Source organism: Brassica rapa, chromosome A05, assembly GCF_000309985.2.
Source record: "Brassica rapa cultivar Chiifu-401-42 chromosome A05, CAAS_Brap_v3.01, whole genome shotgun sequence".
In the NCBI taxonomy this organism is placed as follows: domain Eukaryota; kingdom Viridiplantae; phylum Streptophyta; class Magnoliopsida; order Brassicales; family Brassicaceae; genus Brassica; species Brassica rapa.
The window spans coordinates 5,295,983-5,318,614 of NC_024799.2; the positions used below are offsets into that span (position 1 = coordinate 5,295,983).

A 22,632-nucleotide genomic window follows, 5' to 3' on the forward strand; every position below is an offset into this window, starting at 1 on the left:
GTAGCTAGGAGGACATTTTCCACTAGTAAACGCCCTTTAACAAACGCAGACTGAGAGGGAGATATCATTGCTGGCAGCAGCTTCTCCAGTCGTCTTGCAATGATCTTAGAGACCACCTTATAAACAGCATTACAACAAGAGATGGGTCGAAACCCGCTCATCCTCTCCACTTCAGTCGTTTTAGGTACCAACGTGATGGCAGTTGCATTCCATTGTTTCAGAATATGCCCTGAAGTGAAGAACTCTTGGACTGCTCTGGTGAAGTCAGTCCCTATGATAGGCCAAGCTCTGCGGTAGAACTCTCCTGTGTAACCATCCGGTCCTGGGGCTTTATTTGCAGGAAGCTCGAAGACCTCTTTCCTTATCTCCTCTTGAGAGATTGGTGCTATTAGCATATCTTTACAAGCCTCATCACATCTGAAAGTTGTAAGACGGCTGATTTCACCCGAGGCTTCTATGGAGAGGGACGGGGAAGGGGAACCAAGGAGGTTTGTATAATAGTCAACACAGTGGCTTTTGATATCATTGATATTCTCTAGCCTGTTGTTCTGGTCATCTATAAGATAATGTATCTGGTTTCCTGACCATCTAGTCTGCATAGACCGATGAAAAAGAGAGGAGTTACAATCACCCAACTTCACCCATGTCACCCGAGAACGCTGATAAATGAATTTTTCCTCTGCCTTTGCAAGCTTTGCCCAGTTCTTATGAGCCTCTCTTTCTCTTTCAGCAGCAATTGTCGATGGAGAGGAGAGAAGGTCAGCCTGAGCTGATAGCATGCCAGCGTGTGACTCCTTGACCCGTTTTTCCAAGTCCGAATAGTGCTCTCTGTTGATATCTTTGTTCACTGATTTCAGCAGCTTGAGCTTCTTGGAAAGTTGAAACATAGCAGTTCCCGGGACGTGGGTGTTGTCCCAAAAGGCCTGCAGCCTAGGAGTGAACTGCTCATGGTCCATAAGAAAGTGAGAAATCTTGAAAGGCTTCTTGGTCTTGGTCCGTGAGGTGATTATGACAGTGCTTGGACAGTGATCCGAGAATTCCATGTCCCCAAAGTGACCATAGGAAATAGGGAAAGATAGAAGCCAGTTGTCATTAACAAGGATCCTGTCTAGCTTTTTAGCTAGGGGTCTCGCTGTCTGGTTGTTCCACCAAGTGAACATACTGCCCCGGTAGGTGAGATCAGAAAGGCCAGAGCACGAGAGACAATATCTGAACTGCATCATACCTTTGGAGATCCGAGTACTACCAGAGGAGCTATCCACGGGATCCACGGTTTGGTTGAAGTCCCCCAGCACAACCCACGGTTTGGACGCAATAATAGGATCTGCTGAGAGAGAGCACATCTCTTCCCAAAGTAGTTCCCTTCCATTCTTACAGTTTACCCCATAAACGTAAGAAACAGCCATGTCAGTTGAAGATTTGGGCAGACGGACGATGCACGTGATCATCTGCTTAGACTTCGAGTGGATAGAGAGACTAACCGAGGGGTCCCAAATGACCCAAATCCTGCCTAACTCAGAGAATTCATAGTTTGCTTCATAGTTCCATCCAGGAAAAGAGGAATGTATATACTTCAAAGACTTGTGCATCCTCACACGAGTCTCAATTAGACTACCAAAAAGAGGTTTACTACTCCGCAGCCATCTCCGAAAGCTTCTACGCTTTACACTATTATTAAAGCCTCTTGTGTTCCAACAAAAAGTGTCAACCGCCATATTAATGTTTGGTTGGTTTGGGGTGCTTCCCCATCCGCTTACTCAAAAGACGCTTCTGTTTTTTGGACAGAACCTGTGTGTACTCCTTAGTGACAATCTGATCCTCCACAGGAGCTATATCCTCCGGTTCAGACTCTGATTCTGATGAGGAGGATTCATGCTGGTGTTCGGACCCCAATGATTTCGAGGCAGAGGTTGGGCTCAGCTCAGAGTCGGAGGAGGAGACTTCCCTCTTCTTCTTCTTCTTCTTCCTCTCTGAGACACTCTTTTTATTTCCTTTCCTACTGCTTGAAGGTGGGTCCTCCAAGTAGTCCTCTGCAGCCTTAGGAGTATCCTTCACTGGAGTTTCCTTGGCAAGCTTCTCCTTATTCTTCTTATTGGCTTTCTTCTTTTTCTTTTGGTTTTTCTTGGATGCGGAAGCTAGGTTTGTGTTGTCATCCACTCCCTCCTTCGCATTCTTCTTCTCCTCAGAGCCAGAGTTGTCAGACTGAGTCTCCTTCTTAGCCCGAGGGCATAAGTCAGTGGCATGAGTGGTGGAGTTACAGCTCGTGCAAGTGATTGGGGCGGACGGGCATCTTCGTAGCGTATGACCTGTCTCTTTACAGAAGGTACACGTTGGGGGCAGCCAGGGGCAAGAGACTCCAACACGAACAATTTCACCACTTTCAAACTGTGCATTGACCGCTTCAGGGAGGGGCTCGGAGAGGTTGATAACCGTGAAGACCTTAGCGACCTCCAGTTCCAACAGGTTAGCAGTAGAAGGGTGGAGATACAGAGGGTCCCCGACAATTCCTGCAACACGTTCAAGAGATTCTTCGTTGAAGAACTGTGGAGGAACCCCACGAAACTCAAGCCATACCGGAGCTTCCACCAGCACAGGCATTGCCGGAGAAACTCCCGGGGAGTAGTCAGCCACAAACATAGTCTGGCCTTCAATTTGCCATATTCCTTGAAGAAGAACTCGGCGTCTTGTGACCGGACAGGGAACTCTGATAAGCACCGTTTTCGGTCCAAGTTTAGAGACAGTGATGTCCCGTTTCTTGGAGCTCCAGATACCGTTTAGGATGGCATATAGTGCCTCCTTTGATGGTAGGTTTCCATTGAACTGACCTACAATGAAGGGTTCCCACTTCTTTTGGTTTCGTTCTATGACCTCATTTGGAATTTTGACGCACCATTCGCCAGATTCCAGCTGAAAGGGAGTACCTTTCTTGTTCATCTTGGTAGCAGCTCCCTTTGCCATATCTCTCCAGGAAGGTTTGGCGGCGGAGGTGACTTCTTCCATCTGCGAGGTCGCAGAGGGAGATTCTTGGTTCGGGGAAGGAACAACTAGATCTGGAGCACCGACAGCAGATCCGGAATGGGGCGGCTCTAGGGTCCGTTGAGGGGAAGCCAGAAGCGTAGAAGAAGAAAGGATCAGTGTCTTGGACTGAGAGTCAGCTGCGACAGATCCAGAGGGCATGGGCGGAGGGGAGGCGGGGGTTTGCTGGGCGCGGATTTTTGCAGCGAGGGATGGGGGAAGACGGGCAGGAGACCTACGCTTTCCCATCGGAGGACAACGGTCGGTTAGCCGCCGTCAAGAAAGACGACGGCGGTTTAGAAGGAAAGGGGTTTACTTTTTCGCCTTTAGAGAGAGAGAAAAAGTTTTTTTGGTGTGAAACATTAATTCATGCTTCCCGATTCGGACATACTCTTCGGCCAAACAAATATTTAAGGGAAATTTACTACAAGTCTATAATACACACGAATTCAAATAAACTAATACGCTTACAAATGTTAATGTTTTCTAGGTTTCTAGCTGTGTTTACTATTAAAATCTTGAGCACCTATGGGACAAATAAGTACTTTGTGTTGTAATATTTATTTGGAGCATCAAATGGATGACGATGAACTCTGTTCTATTTTAAACTATCGTTAATTAACCAAGTTGACCAATTAACTATGGTTTCTTTATTTTCTTTGTCAACGATTAACCATGGTTAACAACTTAAAATTCTTTATTATTTTGATTAGTTTAAAATAAATTAAGAGGAGAATCATTAAACAAAAGGGAAGCAACGCGGAGATTCATGCGGTCAAGTGACGGGTGCGCAGCGACGCGTGGTTCCACGCCCTTATGCGTTATGATACTCGCTTGCCCTTTTGGCTAAAACAATCCTCAGTGCTTAAGAAAGAACTTTTTTGCATATACTGATATACATGCTTCTAAGAAAACTTAACTGTTGTATTATAAAACATGAAAGAAACTAACTCCTAGCTAGCAATCAAACCAGTTGACAAAATTTCTGATATTTTCAAAACAACAATTATACCGTGGACAAAGATAAACTTCGTGATCTGATAAACCAAGGGACCCCAAGACCCCAAGATTTCTTAGCAAAAAAAAAGGGACGCGAAGACCACATAGCAGTCAGACTTGGTACCATCTAATTGCTCCATTTTCAGCAGATTTGTTTACCTATTTCAAATGGATATATAAGACGCGAAGACCACATAGGGTTGCAACCATCATTAGATGACAAAAAGCTTTTCTGCATACACAAGGAGATAACAATAATAAAACATTTCTTTAAAATTTAAACTATATAACTCCCTAAATAATTGGAGGGTTTAATCATTAATAATAAATTATGAAAGGCACAAAGCAATAGTTTATACGAAGAAACAATTTTTTTTAAACGGATTAGATGTAAAGGGATAGACTTTGCAACGGCGGACAACGTGTGACGGCTTCTTGTGCTATTGTAGCTAGGGGTGGGCGTTCGGGTACCCGTTCGGGTTCGGATCGGGTATTTTGGATTTTCGGGTATTTCGGTATAGAGGTGTAGAACCCGTTCGGGTATTTCTGTACTTCGGGTCGGGTTCGGATATTTTAAGTTCGGTTTCGGTTATTTCGGATCGGGTTCGGATATTTAGATTTTGAAGAAAAAAAAATGAAAATTTTCATTTCTCAAATTTCTTGTATTTAAATATATAACTTTTCACATAACTATTTTTTATTTTTAATAGATTGCATGGTTAATAGATTTGGACATAACATTTTCAAACTAAAAAGACATTAATTTGGTTATTGTTTTTAAATTTTGGATGTAACTTTTTGTTAATTGCTGAAATAAAAAGTTTGACATGCATTTTAAGCGAATAACAAATCATCTTCTATGTAATTGTATGTATATCATATGAATTTAAAGTATGTGTAGTATCAATATAAATATTTTATATAAAATGAAAGATGTAAACTATAAATATAAGGTTAATTATCATATGTTCGGTTATTTTCGGATATCCATTCGGATTCGGATATTACCCGTTCGGGTTCGGATATCCAATCTCTCTTAATTCAATACCCGTTCGGATATTTTGCTACTTTGGTCGGATTTCGGTTCGGGTTTTTCGGATCGGGTTCGGGTGCCACTTCGGATTTCGGGTAAAATGCCCACCCCTAATTGTAGCGATGGAGCCATTTTAATACAAAATCAAGAAGCCGACCATTAATTATTAATTAGCATAGTCAATTATCAACTCTACTCTACCTAGATTATTAAAATGATCAAGATTCCATTAATCACTAATCGAATACAAGAGTTGATTAATTGCACTGGACTTCAGAGTTAATATATTTGTAAATGTATATAACGTCTAATAATTTAATCTGTGTGTTACCATCATATATTAGCAATATATAATTACTAAAATACGTACCAAACATTTGTTAGTCTTTTGGATAGAAAACAATTCGAAATTTGAGATACGCCCACAACGTTACGTAATGACTCGTGTCATGTAAAAGTTTATCAACAACCACAATCAACAAACAATAACATTGATTTCTTAAAAAAATATGTAAAGTAACATCACAGTCGAACTCGAATATGATAAGGCTGAAATAATTTAGTTAATCAATTTAACTAGACACATTTAAACTAGTTTACGCACGACCGGAAGTATTTAAAGTAATGTCCATACACCCAACATGGTGTTTCCGTTGGTTATTCTTTGTATATACAGTATATTGCAACAGCCAATATGAGACCATTCCATAATTTTTCATACCAGAATATGCATCAATTTCTATATAGATATATTGATCTGATCTGATGATAAGAAAAATTTAGAATAAGACCGTTAGTGCGAGCAGATTAATTAGTTTAATAAATTATATATACGAAACGCTGAACGCAAGCATCTTATTATAGTGACATTTTTGGAATCTTCTCCGCATATTATGTATAAACAAACTAAAGCCATCGTGAATATAAAAATGGTAAGATTTGTTAAGAGTTCGAAGTTCGAACATTTAACTAAACGTCTATAAACCAGATATTCTCCGTATCGTCGGTCCATGATGTAAACAATGTTAGTAGATATATAGAGATAATTCTACTAAGAATCGCTTGTTTGCTTTAATTATTTCAACCAATTTTAAAAGTATTTAATTTATCTTTGTGTTAATATGGTGTAAATATTTTTACAGATAAGGCTACTGTATTTTTTTTGTTGCCTAGATCCACGCCAATCAAATAATAATTTAATTTGAAATATTTTTTACCAGTAAAATGTAAAAGGAAAAGTATTTTCTGTTTAAATAGAAAAAGCCAAAAAAAAAAAAATCCTTACGTGCGAAGTTGGTTTTAGAACTATTTAAGTTTGAAACTCATAGGATAAAATTAATAAATGTAATCTGGAATATTTCTCACCAATATAACAAGGTTTGCTCCTCCACATGATTCTTCTGCCGACCACTGGCGTTAATTTGAGTTTTCTGTAATTGTGAAAGTATTAAGAACCAACTAAGAAGAAGACAGCACAGTTGACAAAAAATGACGATGATTAAGATGTTGAAGTCATTGTCTAATTTAATCATTTTCAAAGTCTGTATGTTACTCTAAATATTCCGTGACTAAGGGCATATTCGAACACTCTAAAAAGTGACAAAAGGATTCATGGTTTCGTCTCAGTAGAGGCCCAAGTTGGAAGCTCAACCCGAGAACAAGAGAAGCACGGAGGCGTCACATGGCGTTAGCCGCATTACAGAACTTGGAAGAGGTTGGTGACTGTGAGCTCTCAGATTTTCATGAAAAAAAGAAGAAACCGAACTGTGACATTAGCTTGAAGGGCTCTGGAATGTTGATTAAAATGAATGTGTTGTGTTCTTTAGTTTCACTTAATTATGATTGCTTTGTCCATTCAAACAGACATGAGTCAAAGTGAGTTTAAAGAGAGACTCAAGCTTTATTGTTCTTTAGCCTCACAACTAGGAACAAATACAGGTTTTATGTTATGTATATACACATATATGCAGCTGTTCTAAATTTTATGGAGACCTAATTTCTCTAGTTATTACTATACGACCCCCCCCATACCCAAAAAAAATACACACAAATCCACCCCACAACCAGTTACAATCTATAGATGATTTTAAAACCGTTCATTCATCAGCGGTCTCCGATCTAAGCCGTTCGATCCTCCGACGTAACCTTCTACGGTGATCATGTATTTTCCACAGCCCATGCCCTAATATAACAGTCGAGTATATACCATGCGTCATCATCGGTGCTAAAATGTTATCCGTCTGGAAATGTAATAAAAGAAAACATTATTAACTGGAACAAGAAAAACTATTGAATACTAAACCGAACCGGAGACTGTACCTGAACCCATTCAATACCGAGGTAGAAAGCTAAGAGTCCCTCCAGGAGGGGAGAGTAAATCTTCTTCATCTGTCTCTTCTCGTACCATGCTGTCCACAACAATGATAGCGTTAGTTAGTGTGTGCTAACTAAACCGGTTTCCAAATTATCCCTTGATCCTTTCAAATCTTATCTTGAAACAATATGATCATAAGATACAGATAAGGGAGAAAGAGATAGTACCAGACAAAAGCTTCTTGAAATCATCGCGGCGTGACCTTAAAACCGGGGCAACAATGTAGGTTGGGTCTGAAATGAAAAAAAACTGAGAATGAGAAAGGACAGAACCAAGTAAGCAACTAGAAAAATTAAGAGATCAAATACTAAACCTTTTGGAGAAGCAGCAAGAAAGTAGAGGGAGCCTGTGAGAGTGGCGGTGATCACAGCTGCAAATGCTTGAGCAAATGGAACAAATGGAGGCAATACTCCGGTCTAGAGGTGTACAACAACAACAATAGCATATGAAATCCATGAATATTTTATAAATGAGAAAACTACAAGTAGAAAAAATTGTGGAGGATAGATTTTAGCTTACCAGAGATGCCATGCCTCTAGAATCTGTCATCAACTGTGTTCCTTTCAAGAATATATCAGACAGCGCACCCTGTGAGAATCATAGATTTTAATCAGCAACAAAACAATTCAATCAAAGTGGCTAAAGTTTAGTGAAACCAAACCTGTACAGCAACACGGTAAAAGAGCTCTTCTCCTATGGAACTGGCCGCAACAATGAGTATAAACTGGAGAACATTTAAGCAGAAACTGAAAACTCAAACACTAGAAGATTGAAAGATTTGAAAACTTAGGAAAAAATAACTCAGTTTATATTTTTTCACCTGCCATGGGGACATTCCGAAGAAAAAGCCTCTTAGTTCCTCATCTTCCACGTCTCTGATGGCTCGAGCATGGGGTGATAGTTTCACAACCTCATCCTGAAACCAGAAAGAAAAATGTTTTTCTTTTCAAAAACCAATCCAAACAATATTATAAGAATTAAGCAAAAAAAAAAACAATATTAGAAGAATAAAAAGAAGACTAATCCTCACATCGAGAATGAAGAGAAGAGCCATGATAGGTGGAGTAGCATAGCCAAGACCGGCAAGAAGAGCATCAAGAGAAGGATCAAAGCCACCAGAAGAGTCAATACCAGTCACTGAACATATGACTCTTCCTGCTACAGCCATTGCTCCATATATTCCTAATTAAATAAAACACGTTTAAAAATCTTAATCCAAACAAAAGTTGCTAATGATTCATCATTAGCTCATTTGTAAAAAGTACTCACCGATCCCGTAAGTAAGTCTAACCACGGCGCCTATTTTGTCCCAAACCGGGAAATCAACAGTAGTGGAGTTAGCAAAGCCGCGATCGAGTGTAGTGACCTCCATGACAGGACCGGCGAATTGTCTTGCTCCTCCTCCGCTGCTGTCTGTCTTCTCCATCCCTTCGCTGCTTCGTCCAGCGGAAGCTTTAACGCTTCGTGGATTATCTCCACCGTTGAATCTCATTCTCAAGCTCCTTCTTCTCTCCAGGAAGTCATTAATACTAGTTGAGGAGGAAGAAGTAGAGCATATGCCTGTCCGGGAAAACGAGGCTGAGTTGGTGTAAGAGAGTAATGGAAGCTCCATTGTCGCGGAAACTAATAATCTCTCAGTCGTGATCTTAGTACGTCGTCTTTTTCATTTGCCTTTTCACTTCTCCTTCTCTGCTTATTTGTGTTCTTCCCTTTGAATTTATACAGAATCTAAAACTGGAGAGATAAGGTTTGTTCTTGTCCGTAGGATTTTTATCGTGCGGCTAGGAGGATATATGATGTAGATGAAGCATATCTACATAACCAACCAGTATCTGACACGTAGAGATAGCATTGGTCGGCATCAGAATCTGTTCCAAACGGAGGTAACTGGCCCTGTCATTAATTATTTATTTATTTTAATCTGTTATGTACACCTATCCATGCGCGACACGTGGAATAAAGGCAGATTCTGCAAATTAGAGTTTTTTTGTGTGGAAAAATCTAAATAATACACAGAATTTGCAAAGCAAAGTTTTACACAACGCGACAGTCACAAACGGATGCTATGAGGAATGAGTGTATCCACCCACATACATGGCCTTTTACTTGGGTCATGGTGCTTTAATGCTTTTACCCAAGACTGACATATGCTAATGGATCGTGAAAAGTAGCCGAAGTCAACCCATTCTAGTCATGCCTTACCCCTCTATCAGTAGTAGAGGGACCTTCGCACTTTGTGTTTGATCTTTCATCTCTGTGTTTGATCGGGATTGACTATCAGGCCCGGCTTAACTTTTTGGTGGACCTTGTACAAGTTTTATGTTTATACATTGATAATAGAAATAATTTGTAGAAAAAGGACCCTAGATCTACGAAAAAAAGACTCTCGATTCTAACTGCATTTTTTCGACCCTGAACCAATGGACTTAGTGCACATGTGATTATGTGAAGAAACGGAACTGTTGACTATTGTACACTGAACGAATGAAATATTAGTCTTTGCAATTTAGCATACTCAGTGAAAGTTTGTTTGTTGTGTGAAACGTGAAATTTATGCCTTCAATATGTCTTCAAATTAGTCTTTGCATGTTGCATTCACGATTACAACTTGTTTGTTATTGTGAAGCGTGGAATTCATGTCTTACAGTAGCATGTAGAGTGTTTGTTTGAACTTTGAAGCCACGAGTGGTAGACTAGAACCTGGAAACTTAAAAAACAACCAAAATCTGGAATAAATTGTTGGATTTTGTTATAGATTTGGCATGAAAATAAATCCATATTGATTAAGTTAAACCAAGACAATGATAAGATCTGAAAATATTTTTAATAGATTTATGGAAAGGTATACAAATTTTTTTTAAATCCAGTCAGGTTGATGTAAAATATACTATTTATCTCTTTGATAAAAAATAAAATATAAAAATAACTTATGTGTTTCTTATCTTTCTAAACCAATTGTAAAGAATAGATTAATCTTTGTTTTAAAATTATAGTAGCTTGCTTCTTTGGTCCAAAGACATAGTATAGGTGATCTATAGATAAACATTTATTTGTGTCTATTTACTTTTTCTCATTCTTCTTCTCCTCTCAATTCTGCATACTTTATTTTCTAATCTACGTCAACAAATTCGGTAGAATGTGCATCAACGAATATGTGTGTCTGATTCTAGTTTCAAGTCAAACTGGATTGCCGTAGAAAAACAATATAAACCAAAACGAATGTTGTTTTTGTAAAACAATTGTTGACGTCACGCTAGCGTCAATAATTAGTATCTTGTAACTCTCTGTTTTAACATGTTACTAACATGTCAGTTTTAATTCCTTTATATTTTTGTGTCGCTGACGCTGAAACTTGCGTCCAAGAAATGAACATGTCTTTGTTAAATATGTGGCATGAAAATAAATCCAGATTGATTAAGGTTAAACCAAGACATGTCAATTGATAATATCTGAAAATATTTTTAATAGATTTACGGAAAGGTACACAAGTTTTTTTAATCCAATTAGGTTAACAGAATTTACACTCTATAGCCATAAAAAAAACACAAACCCACTATCTAACCAAAAACACTCTCTATCTCCTTAATTTTCTTCCTATCTCTCTCTAACTTCTTAATAAAAATCTAATTACTAGTTTTTTTTTTGTTATTTGAGAAATAAGCCCTTAGGTTAATGTAAAATATGCTATTTATATAAAAAGAACTGTGATGAAAAAAATATATAAAAATAACTCATTTCTTATCTTTCTAAACCAATTGTAAAGAAGATTAATCTTTGTTTTAAAATTATAATAGCTTGCTTCTTTGGTCCAAAGACATATTATAGGTGATCTATAGATAAACATTTATTTGTGTCTATTTACTTTTCCTCATTCTTCTTCTCCTCTCAATTCTGCATACTTTATTTTCTAATCTACGTCAACAAATTCGGTAGAAGGTGCATCAACGAATATGTGTGTCTGATTCTAGTTTCAAGTCAAACTGGATTGCCGTAGAAAAACAATATAAACCAAAACGAATGTTTTAGCCAAAACATAAACATATAAATTAAAATCTCCAACACGAACAATTTCAAAGATTGGAAATCTTCAAATATTTTATTATATTACTCCCATTTTTTTTGTAGATACTAGAACATGGGTTAACACAAACCACTCGAAAACATGCTTCTCAAAGATTAGATTTAAGAGTCTGCCTGCTAATAGGAAAATTACTCAAAAATCACATAACAACCATATCGATCCATCACTGAACCATGGCACCAACCCAGAGACAAGACACAAATCTAGCTTAGTGAAGAAACGCACCAAAACCGTCAGTAATTACAAGTACAACCAAACGACTGGTTTATACCGTTGAAGGTTTTACCGCATTATAAATCTGTTTGGTTGGCAATTGGGCTTCAAGTTTGCGAACATTTTAAACAATGAGAAGGCCCATTAACAAACTTGAAGCCCGATTAGTTGTATCATCATCTCCTTGTTTTATCTCAGTCGTTCAGAACAGAGCTCACACGCTCGAATCCTTAAACCCTAGTCTCAATGGCGAAAACCCTATCCCGCTCCACCGCATCACGCGTCGCTAACCGTCTCTTCTCCACCTCCAGAACCATCTCTCCTTCTCCCCTTCCTTCTCACTCTACCCTCATTTCCCGTCGATCCTCACCGTCACTATTCCATGCCATCGGATTCATCCCCGATTCGACCCGTCTCACGACGATCCGAACCCGGATGGATAGGTCCGGTGGATCGTACTCGCCGCTCAACTCCGGATCCAATTTCAGCGACCGAGCACCTACTGAGATGGCGCCGCTATTCCCAGGCTGCGACTACGAGCATTGGCTCATCGTCATGGACAAGCCCGGCGGCGAAAACGCGACTAGACAGCAGATGATCGATTGCTATGTTCAAACCCTTGCCAAAATTGTCGGAAGGTAAAAGCTTTTTTTTTTTCCTTCTTCCCATTTTCAGACCAAACAGTTCCGTGTCCTGTAAGTAGAATTCACTCTCTTTATTTGGTTTTATTAGTGAGGAAGAAGCTAAGAGGAAGATCTATAACGTTTCTTGCGAGAGGTATTTTGGGTTTGGATGTGAGATTGATGAGGAGACATCAAACAAACTCGAAGGTAATCTCTTTCTCTTTTCGATTAGTCAAGTTGGTTAGTGGATGATGTGATTAGTGTGTAATTGATGTCTCTTTGGTTCTTGTGAGTGTTTAGGGATTCCTGGTGTTCTCTTCGTGCTTCCTGACTCTTATGTTGATCCAGAGTACAAAGATTACGGAGGTAAAGTTCATCAACACTCTTTTATCAGTTTGAAAGATTTAAACTTTATTTGCTGGTTCTTTATTATTAGCTGATCAATTATTTGGTGAACGTTTTTTTGGCGATTATAGCTGAGTTGTTTGTGAATGGAGAAGTGGTTCCACGTCCTCCAGAGAGACAGAGGAAGATGGTGGAGTTAACGACTCACAGAAGCTCGGATAGACCCAACAAGTACAATGACAGAACCAGGAATGTCCGACGGAGAGAGAATATGCGTTAAGACTCCAGTTTCTCAGAGGCTTCTATGCTAAACATCCTTTTTTTTTCTCCATTTGAACTGTGATCGTATTACCCTTTTTATCTTATGTTATTTGCTTCGCTATGTCTGAATAATGTAAAGGGTGATGATGGTGTTATGTATAATGTTGGTTATCTTGCTTCACCTGAAGCTTAATTGCTAGCAGATACAGAGTTTTTAATATTCCATTTGTTTCATAAGTGTCATTTTAACATTTTTTTTTGTAACAATGTCACTTTACAATTTCAATGCAAATTATACTCACTTTCACCTGAAAGTTAATTGAAAGTTATATTGATTTTATAAATAATTTATCTCAAATACTATTCGTCGGAGAAGTATAATTAATATCAATTTACTTATATTTCCGTCATTTTTTTAATATGTGTGAAAATATCAAAGTGACACTTATATAGAAACCGATGGAGTATTATGGATTAAATTAAAGCTTAGTTGTTTGTTTCTTCATCCACCAGAATGCGCAAGTAATGTAAAATGGAGAGGCAAAATGTTTATATCCAAATATTTTCACTAATTTAAAGGGAAAATTGCATTGAAAACTTTTTTTTAACGCAAAACCATTTTTATTAATGATCAGAGTAATCAGACAGAGATGAAGAATTGTTGATTTGGTATTTGCTTGTTTTGCAAGCTTGTCTGCACATTTGTTTGAAGGTTTCTTACGTAATTTTCTCAAATTTTAACAGACTCCTTTTGTCACTGGTTACCTTTTTCTTCTGAAGAACAAATGAATTATGTTAAAGAGTTAAAATACAGAGAGATAATTTCTTTAAAAAACAGCTAAAGATCATATAAATTGACAGAGTTTTGTTTAAAGCCTGTGTACAAATTACGCAAAAGAAAGCAGATTCTGTGAAAAAACAAACAAAAGTAATCATCATTATCCCAAGATCCCTAGTTAAAGGTTTTACCCTTTACCTAGAATAAGAACCCAAAAAACAGAGTAAAAGAATGTATATAAAAGCATCTTTTTGCGTTTTACTCATCTATGCAGCTGCGTCTATTCTACTATAGGCTCTGGAGATTAAGCTTCTTTCATAGTACAGACTAACCTAGGGAGCACCTAGTAATTACCCCATCTTGGGCTTGGGAAAAACCCTGGAGACAACGGGTATATGAGTCCTGGAGAAGGAGGTGGCTGAGGAGGACCTGTTCCTGCACCGGGTCCTTGATTTCCTGATTGAGATAGTTGTGAAAAGGAGAAGTTTGGGGTAAGTGGTTGAGGATACTGAACTCCTGGTGATAGCAATGGGTACGATGATCTAGGAGAGAACATATTCGGATAACCGGAAGGAGATGGTGGAGCAAACTGGGATGTAGGTGAGTTTAGTGGTCCAAAACCATTAGACCGAGGAGAAGGAAAACCACCATACATCTGATTAAACCTCGGAGATGGCAGAGTGGGCGTGCCAGGAACAGGACCATTGAACTGAGGCTGGGAGGGAAGATTACGAGGCGCTGGGCTTGGAACTAACCCCGGTGGTGGCAGTGGGCCCTGCATATTCATATGAGGTTGCGATCCAGGCATCATATGTGGTTGTGCCTGTGGCTGAGTCTGAGCCTGAGGTGCCATATAAGGCTGAGGTTGAGCTGGCATATAAGGCCGATGTTCTTGAGCCGGCATATATGGGCGATGTTCTTGAGCCGGCGGCATATATGGGCGATGTTCTTGAGCCGGCGGCATATATGGGCGATGTTCTTGAGCCGGCGGCATATATGGGCGATGTTCATAACCAGGCTGCATTTGGTTACCACTAGGAGCTGCATCTCCAAGTGAGCTTTGAAGGTAACGCATATACCCTGAGATGGGAGACTCAGCTGTATTAGACCAGAACTGGTCTCCATGACCCATCATCGGTTGTTGTTGAAGTTGTTGTGTGCCTTGTAACAAACGAGGTTGTGGTGGAGGCCCACTAGCGTATCCGTGAGGATAATGTTGTACAGGAGCCGCAGGCTGGTTGATCTGCGTCAAGGGTGGTGGTCTAATCCTCTGCAACCGCGTGCTCTGAGGCTTTGGCGAGCTGTTCTGCGGAGGAGGGCGAGGGAGACTCTCACGCGCCGGAGAGCCAGTCAGCTGCTGAACCATACTTCTGAAGTCGGTCTTGCTTATGTTATAAACCTGAGGCTGCCCTTGAGGCCTCGCAGCATTAGCATTGGCACCGAAGTTGGGCTGGTGAAGAGGACTCTTCCTGATGTTCTTCCCAATCTTGTTCACACCCAAATGATCATTCTGTCGAGGCCCATCCATCTCCACACTTGAACCTTCACTACCAATCCAGAAGCCAATTCCAAATATGATCTGAAGAATTATCCTTAAAATCAGCTAAAGTTCAAATCTTTAGCTCAGAATCGAATCAAGATTCAGCAGAGAGTAGCTCAGAATCAAAAGCCTACGAATCTAAAGCTCAGAAACTGAATCAAACACTAAAGCATAACACTCCTATAACAATTCTCTATACATCCCAACTACACCTGACGAAAAAATAAAAGTAAGATGGAGTAAAGTTCATGTCTTTTCACCTGAGAATTGGGATCCGAGAAAACCCAAAAGAGCCCAGAGCTTGATTTCAACCAGATCTTTCAATTAGCACCTGAGATGAACTGAGAAAGAAGGAGAATTCAAATGAACCCTAAATTAAATCTGTCAACGAAGAAAGAAGAAATGAGATGACCCAATCGTCTCTCAAGGCATTTCTTTTTATTTTATATATTTTTGAAGAAAAAAAATATCGTCTTTTGCCAGACTGTAGTGACGTGTCAAGATCGTCACACTTCGAACATTTCCTTCCCCCAAGTGTTTAGTTGTTAATAAAGGAATGAGTTGATGGAAAATGGATGGATTGGTGTATAATAGGAAGGGAAAAGTTGTTATATATATCCAAAGTAGAAAGGTTGTTTTCACATGCAAATATATCATCTTCCTAAGTTGTCCAAAGCAGAAAGGTCAATTTGTATATTCTGTTTTCTATACTAAGAAGAACAATATTTAGGAAACCATATCTGCTTTTAGATTTATTCTTTTTATTGTCACTTTTAGTAAAATTGTAAAATGCATGTTGAAATACAAACTAAGGTACATAGTCGACAGAAAATAATATTTTCTACGGATTTTTTTTAACTGTTCTTTTGATATATCCAATTTTTTCTGTTCGAATCAAAATGAATAATAAATGGAATCAAAATTTACGGATTTTTTGTCCAGCCCAAACCAATCTTCCAAAGATAATAGATATTTGATTTTGCATTGACAATCGACTATGCGCGAGGAGGGGATATGGGGAGCAGAGATTGTTTCAATCTTGAAATGATCCGGAACCTTCTTATCAATCTCCATTAGTGATGCCATCATAGACACATGTGTTGAGCTGAAGACCATTTAGTGCCTTAGCGGTTCTAGAGTTGTCCAATTATCAAACTAGTACTTGACTAATATACTAAAACCTATCTCACAGATAAGAAACGGTCTCGCTGCATTGTGAGTTTCAAATCCAGCTAAATCCAGCTAAAAACAAATTTTAGTATCATGGATGTAATCTTAGTTTTAATATGTTTTTTTCCTCAAGAAGAAAATATGCTTTCTTGCAGAGGATAACACCTCCTAATATTTTATCTCTAATTCTCTACCTTGTCTCTTAAACTTTCTCAATTATCTTTGTTGGTTTGCCGAATATGGCGGCTTCTACAGCGTCAGAGTCAGGTTTCACTTTTTGTTTTGTCTTTTGTTGTGATTATCCAGTATAATTCTTCAAATTTTGGTCGTATTCTACTCAACGGGTGTTGTATCCAGATCTTCGATTTGGTTCTTTCCGGGCTGAATGAGAGTTTGTGTTGTTCTTGTTGTGTTTAATCATCCTTATGCTCTCGATCTATTACTCTTCAGATTTGGTTTCCCTGGAAACTGTTGGGATTTATTAAGCACATATCCAGCTATATATTATCTGATTAGTACGATATTGTTCACTTTGGGCCTTAGCGGCTGGTTCGCATGAATATACTTTTGGTTTCCTTCCCAAAAGGCCTCGTACTATTAGAGTTGGACAACTCTTTATATATTAGACTCTCTTCGTCTAATTTTCCAATGTGGGACTTAGTTTGTTATATCACAAAAAACCTTGTGTTGATTAGAATGATTTGCATGTTGATTTTGAGCTCTCTTTGGATCATAACATGGTTCAAACTTCAACTTTCTCAGTCTCTTGAGTAAGGTTGAACCTGCTTATGAGTTGTCTCGTTCTTTGTCATTTATCTTCAAGATTTGATCGGGATCTTCTCTTCTGTTATGCTTCTTATTGGCGGTTCCTGTTACTCTGTTATCAACATCTTTCTGGTTGAAGATGTATGAACTTAAATTGTTCTGTCTCCTTGAGTATTGAAGCTTTGGTCTTTTATCCGTTTGGGCTATTCTCTATAGGAGGTTTCACAAATAGGAGGTTTTAGTCATGGTTGGCTTCCTCACCTTGTCACGTTCAAAGGAGCTCTATTGAAGTCTGCATGCTTTGTTTGTTGTTGGTTTTGTCTGGTGCTCTTTTGTTATATGTTCTTCACTCCTTCTAGCTTAGATCGGTTAAGTTTAGGTTCATTGCATGTTTTATGTTTCAGTTTATCTTCCATTTGTGGGTTAGTCTGTGAAAACTTGTGTATTGGTTTGTCGGTTTCTGTAATTTTACTGGGTTTCGTTGAACTGTAATGTTTCTAGTTCATTATAATTATAACTATCCTTTCAGTGTTAAAAAATACTAAAACAAATTCCATTCCAAACAATAATTTAAAGATTTAAAATCCATGTTGCACCAAAAAAAGGGATTTAAAATCCATAACAAAATTGAACAAAATTATTTGCTTCAAAAACGACATCTCGAAGATTTCGTAATCGACCGTCGATAACATTAAGTCATTAACTTCCAAAAATTCTACATTTAATTCTAGAAAACCAAATTTCATATATGGTAAAACAAAATATATACAAAATCTTTTGAAAGTGATAGCACTTATGAGCTTTTGATGAGATCTCGAGCAGATCTATAAAGTAGTACTGTAAAAAACGATCAGACATGGATGGTGCTAAACTCCAAAGGTTGATGAGTAGATTGATACTCGTAGTTACTATGTGAACATTAAAAAAAAACGAAATTATGCAAAGCCATGCAGAAAAATACAGTGGGGTGAGAGAGGCTCGAACTCTCGACCTCAGGATCACTCAATAGCTATGAGACCTACGCGCTAGCCAACTGCGCCACCACCCCATCTGATGATCAATACATTTTTATTCTAAGTGTATCAAACTTGTGTCGGCTGATAGTCTCTTCTGTTCAGATGGACAAGTAGAGAACCATTAACATCTTGCACCGGCAAAGAAGAATCTTCCTAGACTTGCTAAATTGTATGTAAAGCGCCAAGAAAACATCTCATCGACGAGTTCTGAATATCTCCTTTTTTGTATATATTCAAATCTCTAACGAAAGAAAATGATTCTGAAGACCTCAGATTCGTTTGGTTTTATAATGGATTTCAGGTAATTTTTCTAGAAAATTCGTTAGGAAAATGAATGTACATATATGAACCTTGACATTGGGCGGTGGGTTATCCTTACAGTTCGAAAGGAACGTACAATTAAGTTAACAACAACAAGAACATGAGAAGAAACAAAGGAGATAAACTGACTTATTCCTTTATTGTCTCTCCAATTTTTATCTCATCTCTTTGTTTTTTTAGATCCTCAAAGCTCCAATCCCTTCTAAGCCCACTGCTTCTTGCCAGCTTTGGCTCGTCAAGATCCCTATAGACCACGGCGTCTGCGCTGTAGAGCCTACGATGTCCCATTTTGACCCGTCTCACCGCTGGCAACATTGTTCGGTTCCTTACCATCTTTTCATATCCTGACGTTACGTTTTTTCCCTTAATGTTTGAATCTTTAAGGCTTACTATGTCTATGTCCGAGTCTGATCTTTGCAGGGTGTGGCAAGTGAGGCAGTTCAGGCTCATCTTCCTACAGGAATTGAACCTAAGAATGAGAGAAATTCGTAGGGTGTTGTTATCTAGTGGGTTTTGATTTGCTTGTATCGTAAAGGCTTTGAGGTGTTACGAAGAAAACTCAATTCCCAAATGGTAACTTTTGTCTAGGGTTGTGGTTGTTTGATTGACAAGAAAAAAACAAATGTGACCTTTTTGGGTCGTGTTTTGCTTATTTTTAGTGTTCAATATCGTTTTGTGGATAAAAAGAGTTTTATGAGTAGATGCTTTTTATAGTCATTCTATTTTTATCTTACAGCTAATTAAGAAAACTCTAGATCTTCTTATCTCATGAACAACGAAACTCCACAATCATTGTGAAAAGATACATTATGTTTTGTTTATTTTTTCGTATGAATCATTAAATGTTATATCTCTCATGTTTTTTCTTAAGTTCAAGTTTTTTTTGTAAAATTAATGAGAATCAATCTTGAATATAATGTTCCAACAGTTACGAGAGATATATATCTGTTTTCGACGTTTTAGAGATTTGATACTGTATACCTGGCTCCAAATCTTGAAACTCATGATTTCTTCATACCGACCTATATAAGATCTTAACATATACTGTCGCTCACAAATTTACTTATCTGAAGAAAAAAGATCATGAGTTTGTGACCCAATGCTATTAACTTACGATGGTAATCAGGGCGCTAGCTAGGCTGCTGTGAACAGTTATCTAGATCAGATCGTATTTGAAAATGACATTCCTTTTGTGAAAAAACATCAAAACAATTTGAACATATGCATTGCCTTAAAAAAAAATTTGAACATGCATCTCATGTGTGACGACCTAAATAGTAAAATACCCCAAGAAAGATGGAAGTTCTAATTAACATAATCAGATAAAAACAAACATATTTAACCTTGTAAAAATACCCGTGAGATATAACTGCAAGAAATTAAAATAGGATTCTTGATGCCTCCAAACTTGATTGATATAAGCTTGTCTACCATGATTTGGTACTTTCCCATGCATGATGAATTGGGCCTAAATCATGGCATTAGTGAAGATGCATGAGCTTCGCTTTGTGCCAACCATGTAAATTAAGGGTTTCTTGGAAAAGGAGCTTTAAGGGCAGTTGATATGTCTCTGTCGATGATGGGGTGTTGGGTCCAAGAGATGGGTGCAGGGAATCCGGATGATATATGATTCCAATCCAATAATCCATAACAAGTAAACTCCACAGTTGGTTGTTTCTTTTGAGCAACACTCCAGATTATGTACAAAATACTGATATCCAGTCGACAAAGATTGTATAAGATGGTACAATTAAGATTTAAGACTAATATAAATATCTTTCTAAAAAATTAATTTTGTATGTATCCTTATTACATGTTAGTATCTTGAAGTCCATATAGCTCAAAAGAAGAAAACATGGAAAGTTTCAAAAAAAGAAGAAGGAGAAAACATGGAGAATGATTGAAATATGACCCTTGAAATACTCTATAGGTGTTAAATTTATAAAAATTAAAAGGTTGAAAGGTTTATTAGGGAAAAAAGTAGAGAAGTGGAATTGGTGATGATGACATGGGAGAGGGATGGTGCAACCGTGTGCGTATGTTTGTCGCCACTCCTTGTCGGACTCTCTTTTCTATGTCCTCTCACGTTCCCCTATTTCCCGTTCCTTCTTCCCTTTTTGTTTCTTGCAAATAGATTTATAGTATTATAAAAAATGGGGACTGCTTCATTCACGTGTTTGGTAGGGCTTCCATGCACATGTAACCATGTTACTGCTTCTCGTTTTTGTTAAAAAATATTTACAAAGCCATCAAACTTTATCTATTACTCGATAACTGAGTGTTTGTACTTTCTATAGTTTAGAAAACATTACCATATGTTTCAAGTACTTAATTGGTTCAATGACCCTTAACGAAAGTAAACATTTGAGTTTTGAGAATATATAGCGTGTTTGAGCTTGGCTGGTGACACAAGATTCATGTAAAAAATCAACATTATCATTATGAAACATATTAATCAAACTATTGATCAACAAAATAAAAAGCATTTAGCAAAAAAAAAAAAAAGAGAGACCAAACTGAAAATAACCTAGAGTTCAACCTCTGTACAAAGGAGATCTTTGTTGAAACAAGATTCTTGATTGTCGGAAAACCTTGATCGGACTTGGAAAGTACCAACCATTTCCCTTGCTCGTCACCGGCGCCGGAGAAGACAACAGTTCTCCGGCATCAGAGACTGCGACTGATCTCGACTTCCTCATCATCATCGTACCAGTCTTGCTTTTACTCTCTCTTCTGAACATCCTCCAGAGCGAACGACCAGGTCCGGTTTTCTCAACCAGTTCCGGTTTAGTAGACCGGAGAAACGGAACAGACATTGAGGTGGATCTCCTAAACGCCGGCTCGCATTCGATCAGGCTGGAAACGCGGCCAACCGATCCGACATCAGCGAAGGGAACATCTACGTCGACGGAGGCGCGTGGGGTACAAGAACACGGGATATCGCGGGCGCAGTCGGGGCAGAGTGAGGAGAGACGTTCGTGGAGGCAGTAAGGACAAACGCCGCCACCGCAGATGAAACGGTGTCTAGAGCATTTCTGCCAAACGCTGCTTCCTCCTCCTTCGTGGAAACACAAATCCATTAGAGTGTTTTTATGTGTTCCTTTCTTTCTCTCTATTGCTTGCTATGTCTTCGAAACACAACCGTTCGTTTGGACTGAAAGCTAGAGAAAGTTAGAGAGAGAGGCGGAGTTTATAAAGGGAATTTTTTATTTTATTTTAGATTAAGCCCCACTTTATTTTTAACCTTAACCTTTTGGTTAAGTGAAACGTTTTTGTTTCCCATATCGATACATTTGCTTTTAACGAAGTAAGTAACACTTCTACATTTCACTTACTAAACACATTGTCAGTTCTTGAGATTATTCAAAAATCATTGGTTTAATTCTACTTTGAGATAAAACGATTTTACGCTCAAATTGTGATTTTATTAATGGCAGATGACTCCAGACCGCATAGAAGTTATGGAGCTTGGAACTTCCAAAGTTAAAAAAAAACAAATAAAATTATATCTGCCTTATCATCAAATTGGAGCCTATGTAAAGAGATACGGAATGCTAAGAAGTATAAGTGTGTTAAGCTAAAATATGCTAGAATGTTGAAGCCAAAATACAACTTCTACTAAGCATAATATGAATCAAAATTTGGATAAATCCAATATTGTGATTGCTTAGTAACATTTTTAATGTCTTTCAAATTCTTAAAACGAAACCTACAACTTAGATTGCAAAAATGTACCCCATAAATGAAACGGTAAAAACATCACCAATTATTCTATTTTCGTTCTAAGATAGAATTTAGAGTAAAAATGTTCATAATCTATTCTAATTTTTATTTTATAACTGAGTAAAAAAATAGGTTTAGTCCATAAATGGAGTAAAATTTATTATGTTTTGTTCATTTTCTTTTTCATTCTAAAATAGAGTCGCATTGGAGTAGAATATAATTTTATTATAAAATTATTTTATTTCGAAGAAAAAAATATAGTAGAGTGATCCACTAGAGATGATCTAATGAGTGATGATTTCTAGCTAGTTTCAAGTAGAGAAAGGATTCATCAATGGTAATCCCCTATAGATAGGTACACAAACAAGAGAACGA

At 38.0% G+C, this 22,632-nt stretch overlaps 5 protein-coding genes and 1 non-coding gene across 10 annotated transcripts; 1 reads left to right on the forward strand and 5 right to left on the reverse strand.

Annotated features, from left to right (window-relative positions):
* Window positions 1–6,915: 6,915 nt before the first annotated feature.
* On the reverse strand, window positions 6,916–9,145 carry LOC103867377. Of its 2 annotated transcripts, none has more exons than XM_009145438.3 (9): window positions 8,691–9,138; window positions 8,452–8,603; window positions 8,242–8,337; window positions 8,083–8,145; window positions 7,941–8,009; window positions 7,735–7,837; window positions 7,589–7,654; window positions 7,367–7,455; window positions 6,916–7,287 (listed from the first exon to the last, which is right to left on the reverse strand). In XM_009145438.3, exons 1-9 carry the CDS (start codon window positions 9,031–9,033, stop codon window positions 7,144–7,146), a joined length of 1,125 nt encoding a protein of 374 aa, XP_009143686.1. In that variant the 5' UTR covers window positions 9,034–9,138; the 3' UTR covers window positions 6,916–7,143. The 2 variants fall into 2 exon arrangements, 1 of the variants encoding a protein (XP_009143686.1); XR_004458080.1 differs by having other exon boundaries at window positions 7,217–7,287; window positions 7,367–7,483; window positions 7,515–7,654; window positions 8,691–9,145.
* A 2,761-nt stretch (window positions 9,146–11,906) lies between these two features.
* LOC103867378 (multiple organellar RNA editing factor 6, mitochondrial) lies at window positions 11,907–13,216 on the forward strand. Its single transcript, XM_009145439.3, has 4 exons — window positions 11,907–12,353; window positions 12,448–12,545; window positions 12,639–12,704; window positions 12,815–13,216. The coding sequence occupies exons 1-4, from the start codon at window positions 11,962–11,964 to the stop codon at window positions 12,961–12,963; spliced, it is 705 nt and encodes a 234-aa protein (XP_009143687.1). The 5' UTR covers window positions 11,907–11,961; the 3' UTR covers window positions 12,964–13,216.
* A 547-nt stretch (window positions 13,217–13,763) lies between these two features.
* Window positions 13,764–16,295, reverse strand: LOC103867379 (protein HAIKU1). 4 transcript variants are annotated; one of them, XM_018658714.2, is made up of 2 exons: window positions 15,523–16,295; window positions 13,764–15,264 (listed from the first exon to the last, which is right to left on the reverse strand). In XM_018658714.2, exon 2 carries the CDS (start codon window positions 15,248–15,250, stop codon window positions 14,066–14,068), a length of 1,185 nt encoding a protein of 394 aa, XP_018514230.2. In that variant the 5' UTR covers window positions 15,251–15,264; window positions 15,523–16,295; the 3' UTR covers window positions 13,764–14,065. The 4 variants fall into 4 exon arrangements, with proteins under 4 accessions (XP_018514230.2, XP_033147216.1, XP_009143688.2 ...); XM_033291325.1 differs by having other exon boundaries at window positions 13,764–15,269; XM_009145440.3 differs by having other exon boundaries at window positions 13,764–15,301.
* A 1,202-nt stretch (window positions 16,296–17,497) lies between these two features.
* On the reverse strand, window positions 17,498–19,224 carry LOC103867380. The gene has a single exon (XM_009145443.3). It carries the CDS (start codon window positions 18,982–18,984, stop codon window positions 18,664–18,666), a length of 321 nt encoding a protein of 106 aa, XP_009143691.1. The 5' UTR covers window positions 18,985–19,224; the 3' UTR covers window positions 17,498–18,663.
* TRNAM-CAU lies at window positions 18,161–18,245 on the reverse strand. Its single transcript is given in 2 exon segments — window positions 18,161–18,196; window positions 18,208–18,245. It is a non-coding gene; the product is annotated as a tRNA-Met (tRNA).
* Window positions 19,225–20,952: 1,728 nt separating the features above from the next.
* LOC103867381 lies at window positions 20,953–22,343 on the reverse strand. The gene has a single exon (XM_009145444.3). It carries the CDS (start codon window positions 21,612–21,614, stop codon window positions 21,069–21,071), a length of 546 nt encoding a protein of 181 aa, XP_009143692.1. The 5' UTR covers window positions 21,615–22,343; the 3' UTR covers window positions 20,953–21,068.
* Window positions 22,344–22,632: the final 289 nt, after the last annotated feature.

What these genes read in the sequence shown, in the direction of transcription:
- LOC103867377 (XM_009145438.3), bottom strand. Translation starts at nt 9,033, where the DNA reads ATGGAGCTTCCATTACTCTCTTACACCAACTCAGCCTCGTTTTCCCGG. An exon ending in CTCTTCTCTTCATTCTCGAT is followed by an intron (nt 8,338 to 8,451) that starts GTGAGGATTAGT and finishes TTCTGGTTTCAG; the next exon opens with GATGAGGTTGTGAAACTATC. An exon ending in TTTACCGTGTTGCTGTACAG is followed by an intron (nt 8,010 to 8,082) that starts GTTTGGTTTCAC and finishes TGATTCTCACAG; the next exon opens with GGTGCGCTGTCTGATATATT.
- LOC103867378 (XM_009145439.3), top strand. Translation starts at nt 11,962, where the DNA reads ATGGCGAAAACCCTATCCCGCTCCACCGCATCACGCGTCGCTAACCGT. An exon ending in CTTGCCAAAATTGTCGGAAG is followed by an intron (nt 12,354 to 12,447) that starts GTAAAAGCTTTT and finishes TGGTTTTATTAG; the next exon opens with TGAGGAAGAAGCTAAGAGGA. An exon ending in AGAGTACAAAGATTACGGAG is followed by an intron (nt 12,705 to 12,814) that starts GTAAAGTTCATC and finishes TGGCGATTATAG; the next exon opens with CTGAGTTGTTTGTGAATGGA.
- LOC103867379 (XM_018658714.2), bottom strand. Translation starts at nt 15,250, where the DNA reads ATGGATGGGCCTCGACAGAATGATCATTTGGGTGTGAACAAGATTGGG.
- LOC103867380 (XM_009145443.3), bottom strand. Translation starts at nt 18,984, where the DNA reads ATGAGCCTGAACTGCCTCACTTGCCACACCCTGCAAAGATCAGACTCG.
- LOC103867381 (XM_009145444.3), bottom strand. Translation starts at nt 21,614, where the DNA reads ATGGATTTGTGTTTCCACGAAGGAGGAGGAAGCAGCGTTTGGCAGAAA.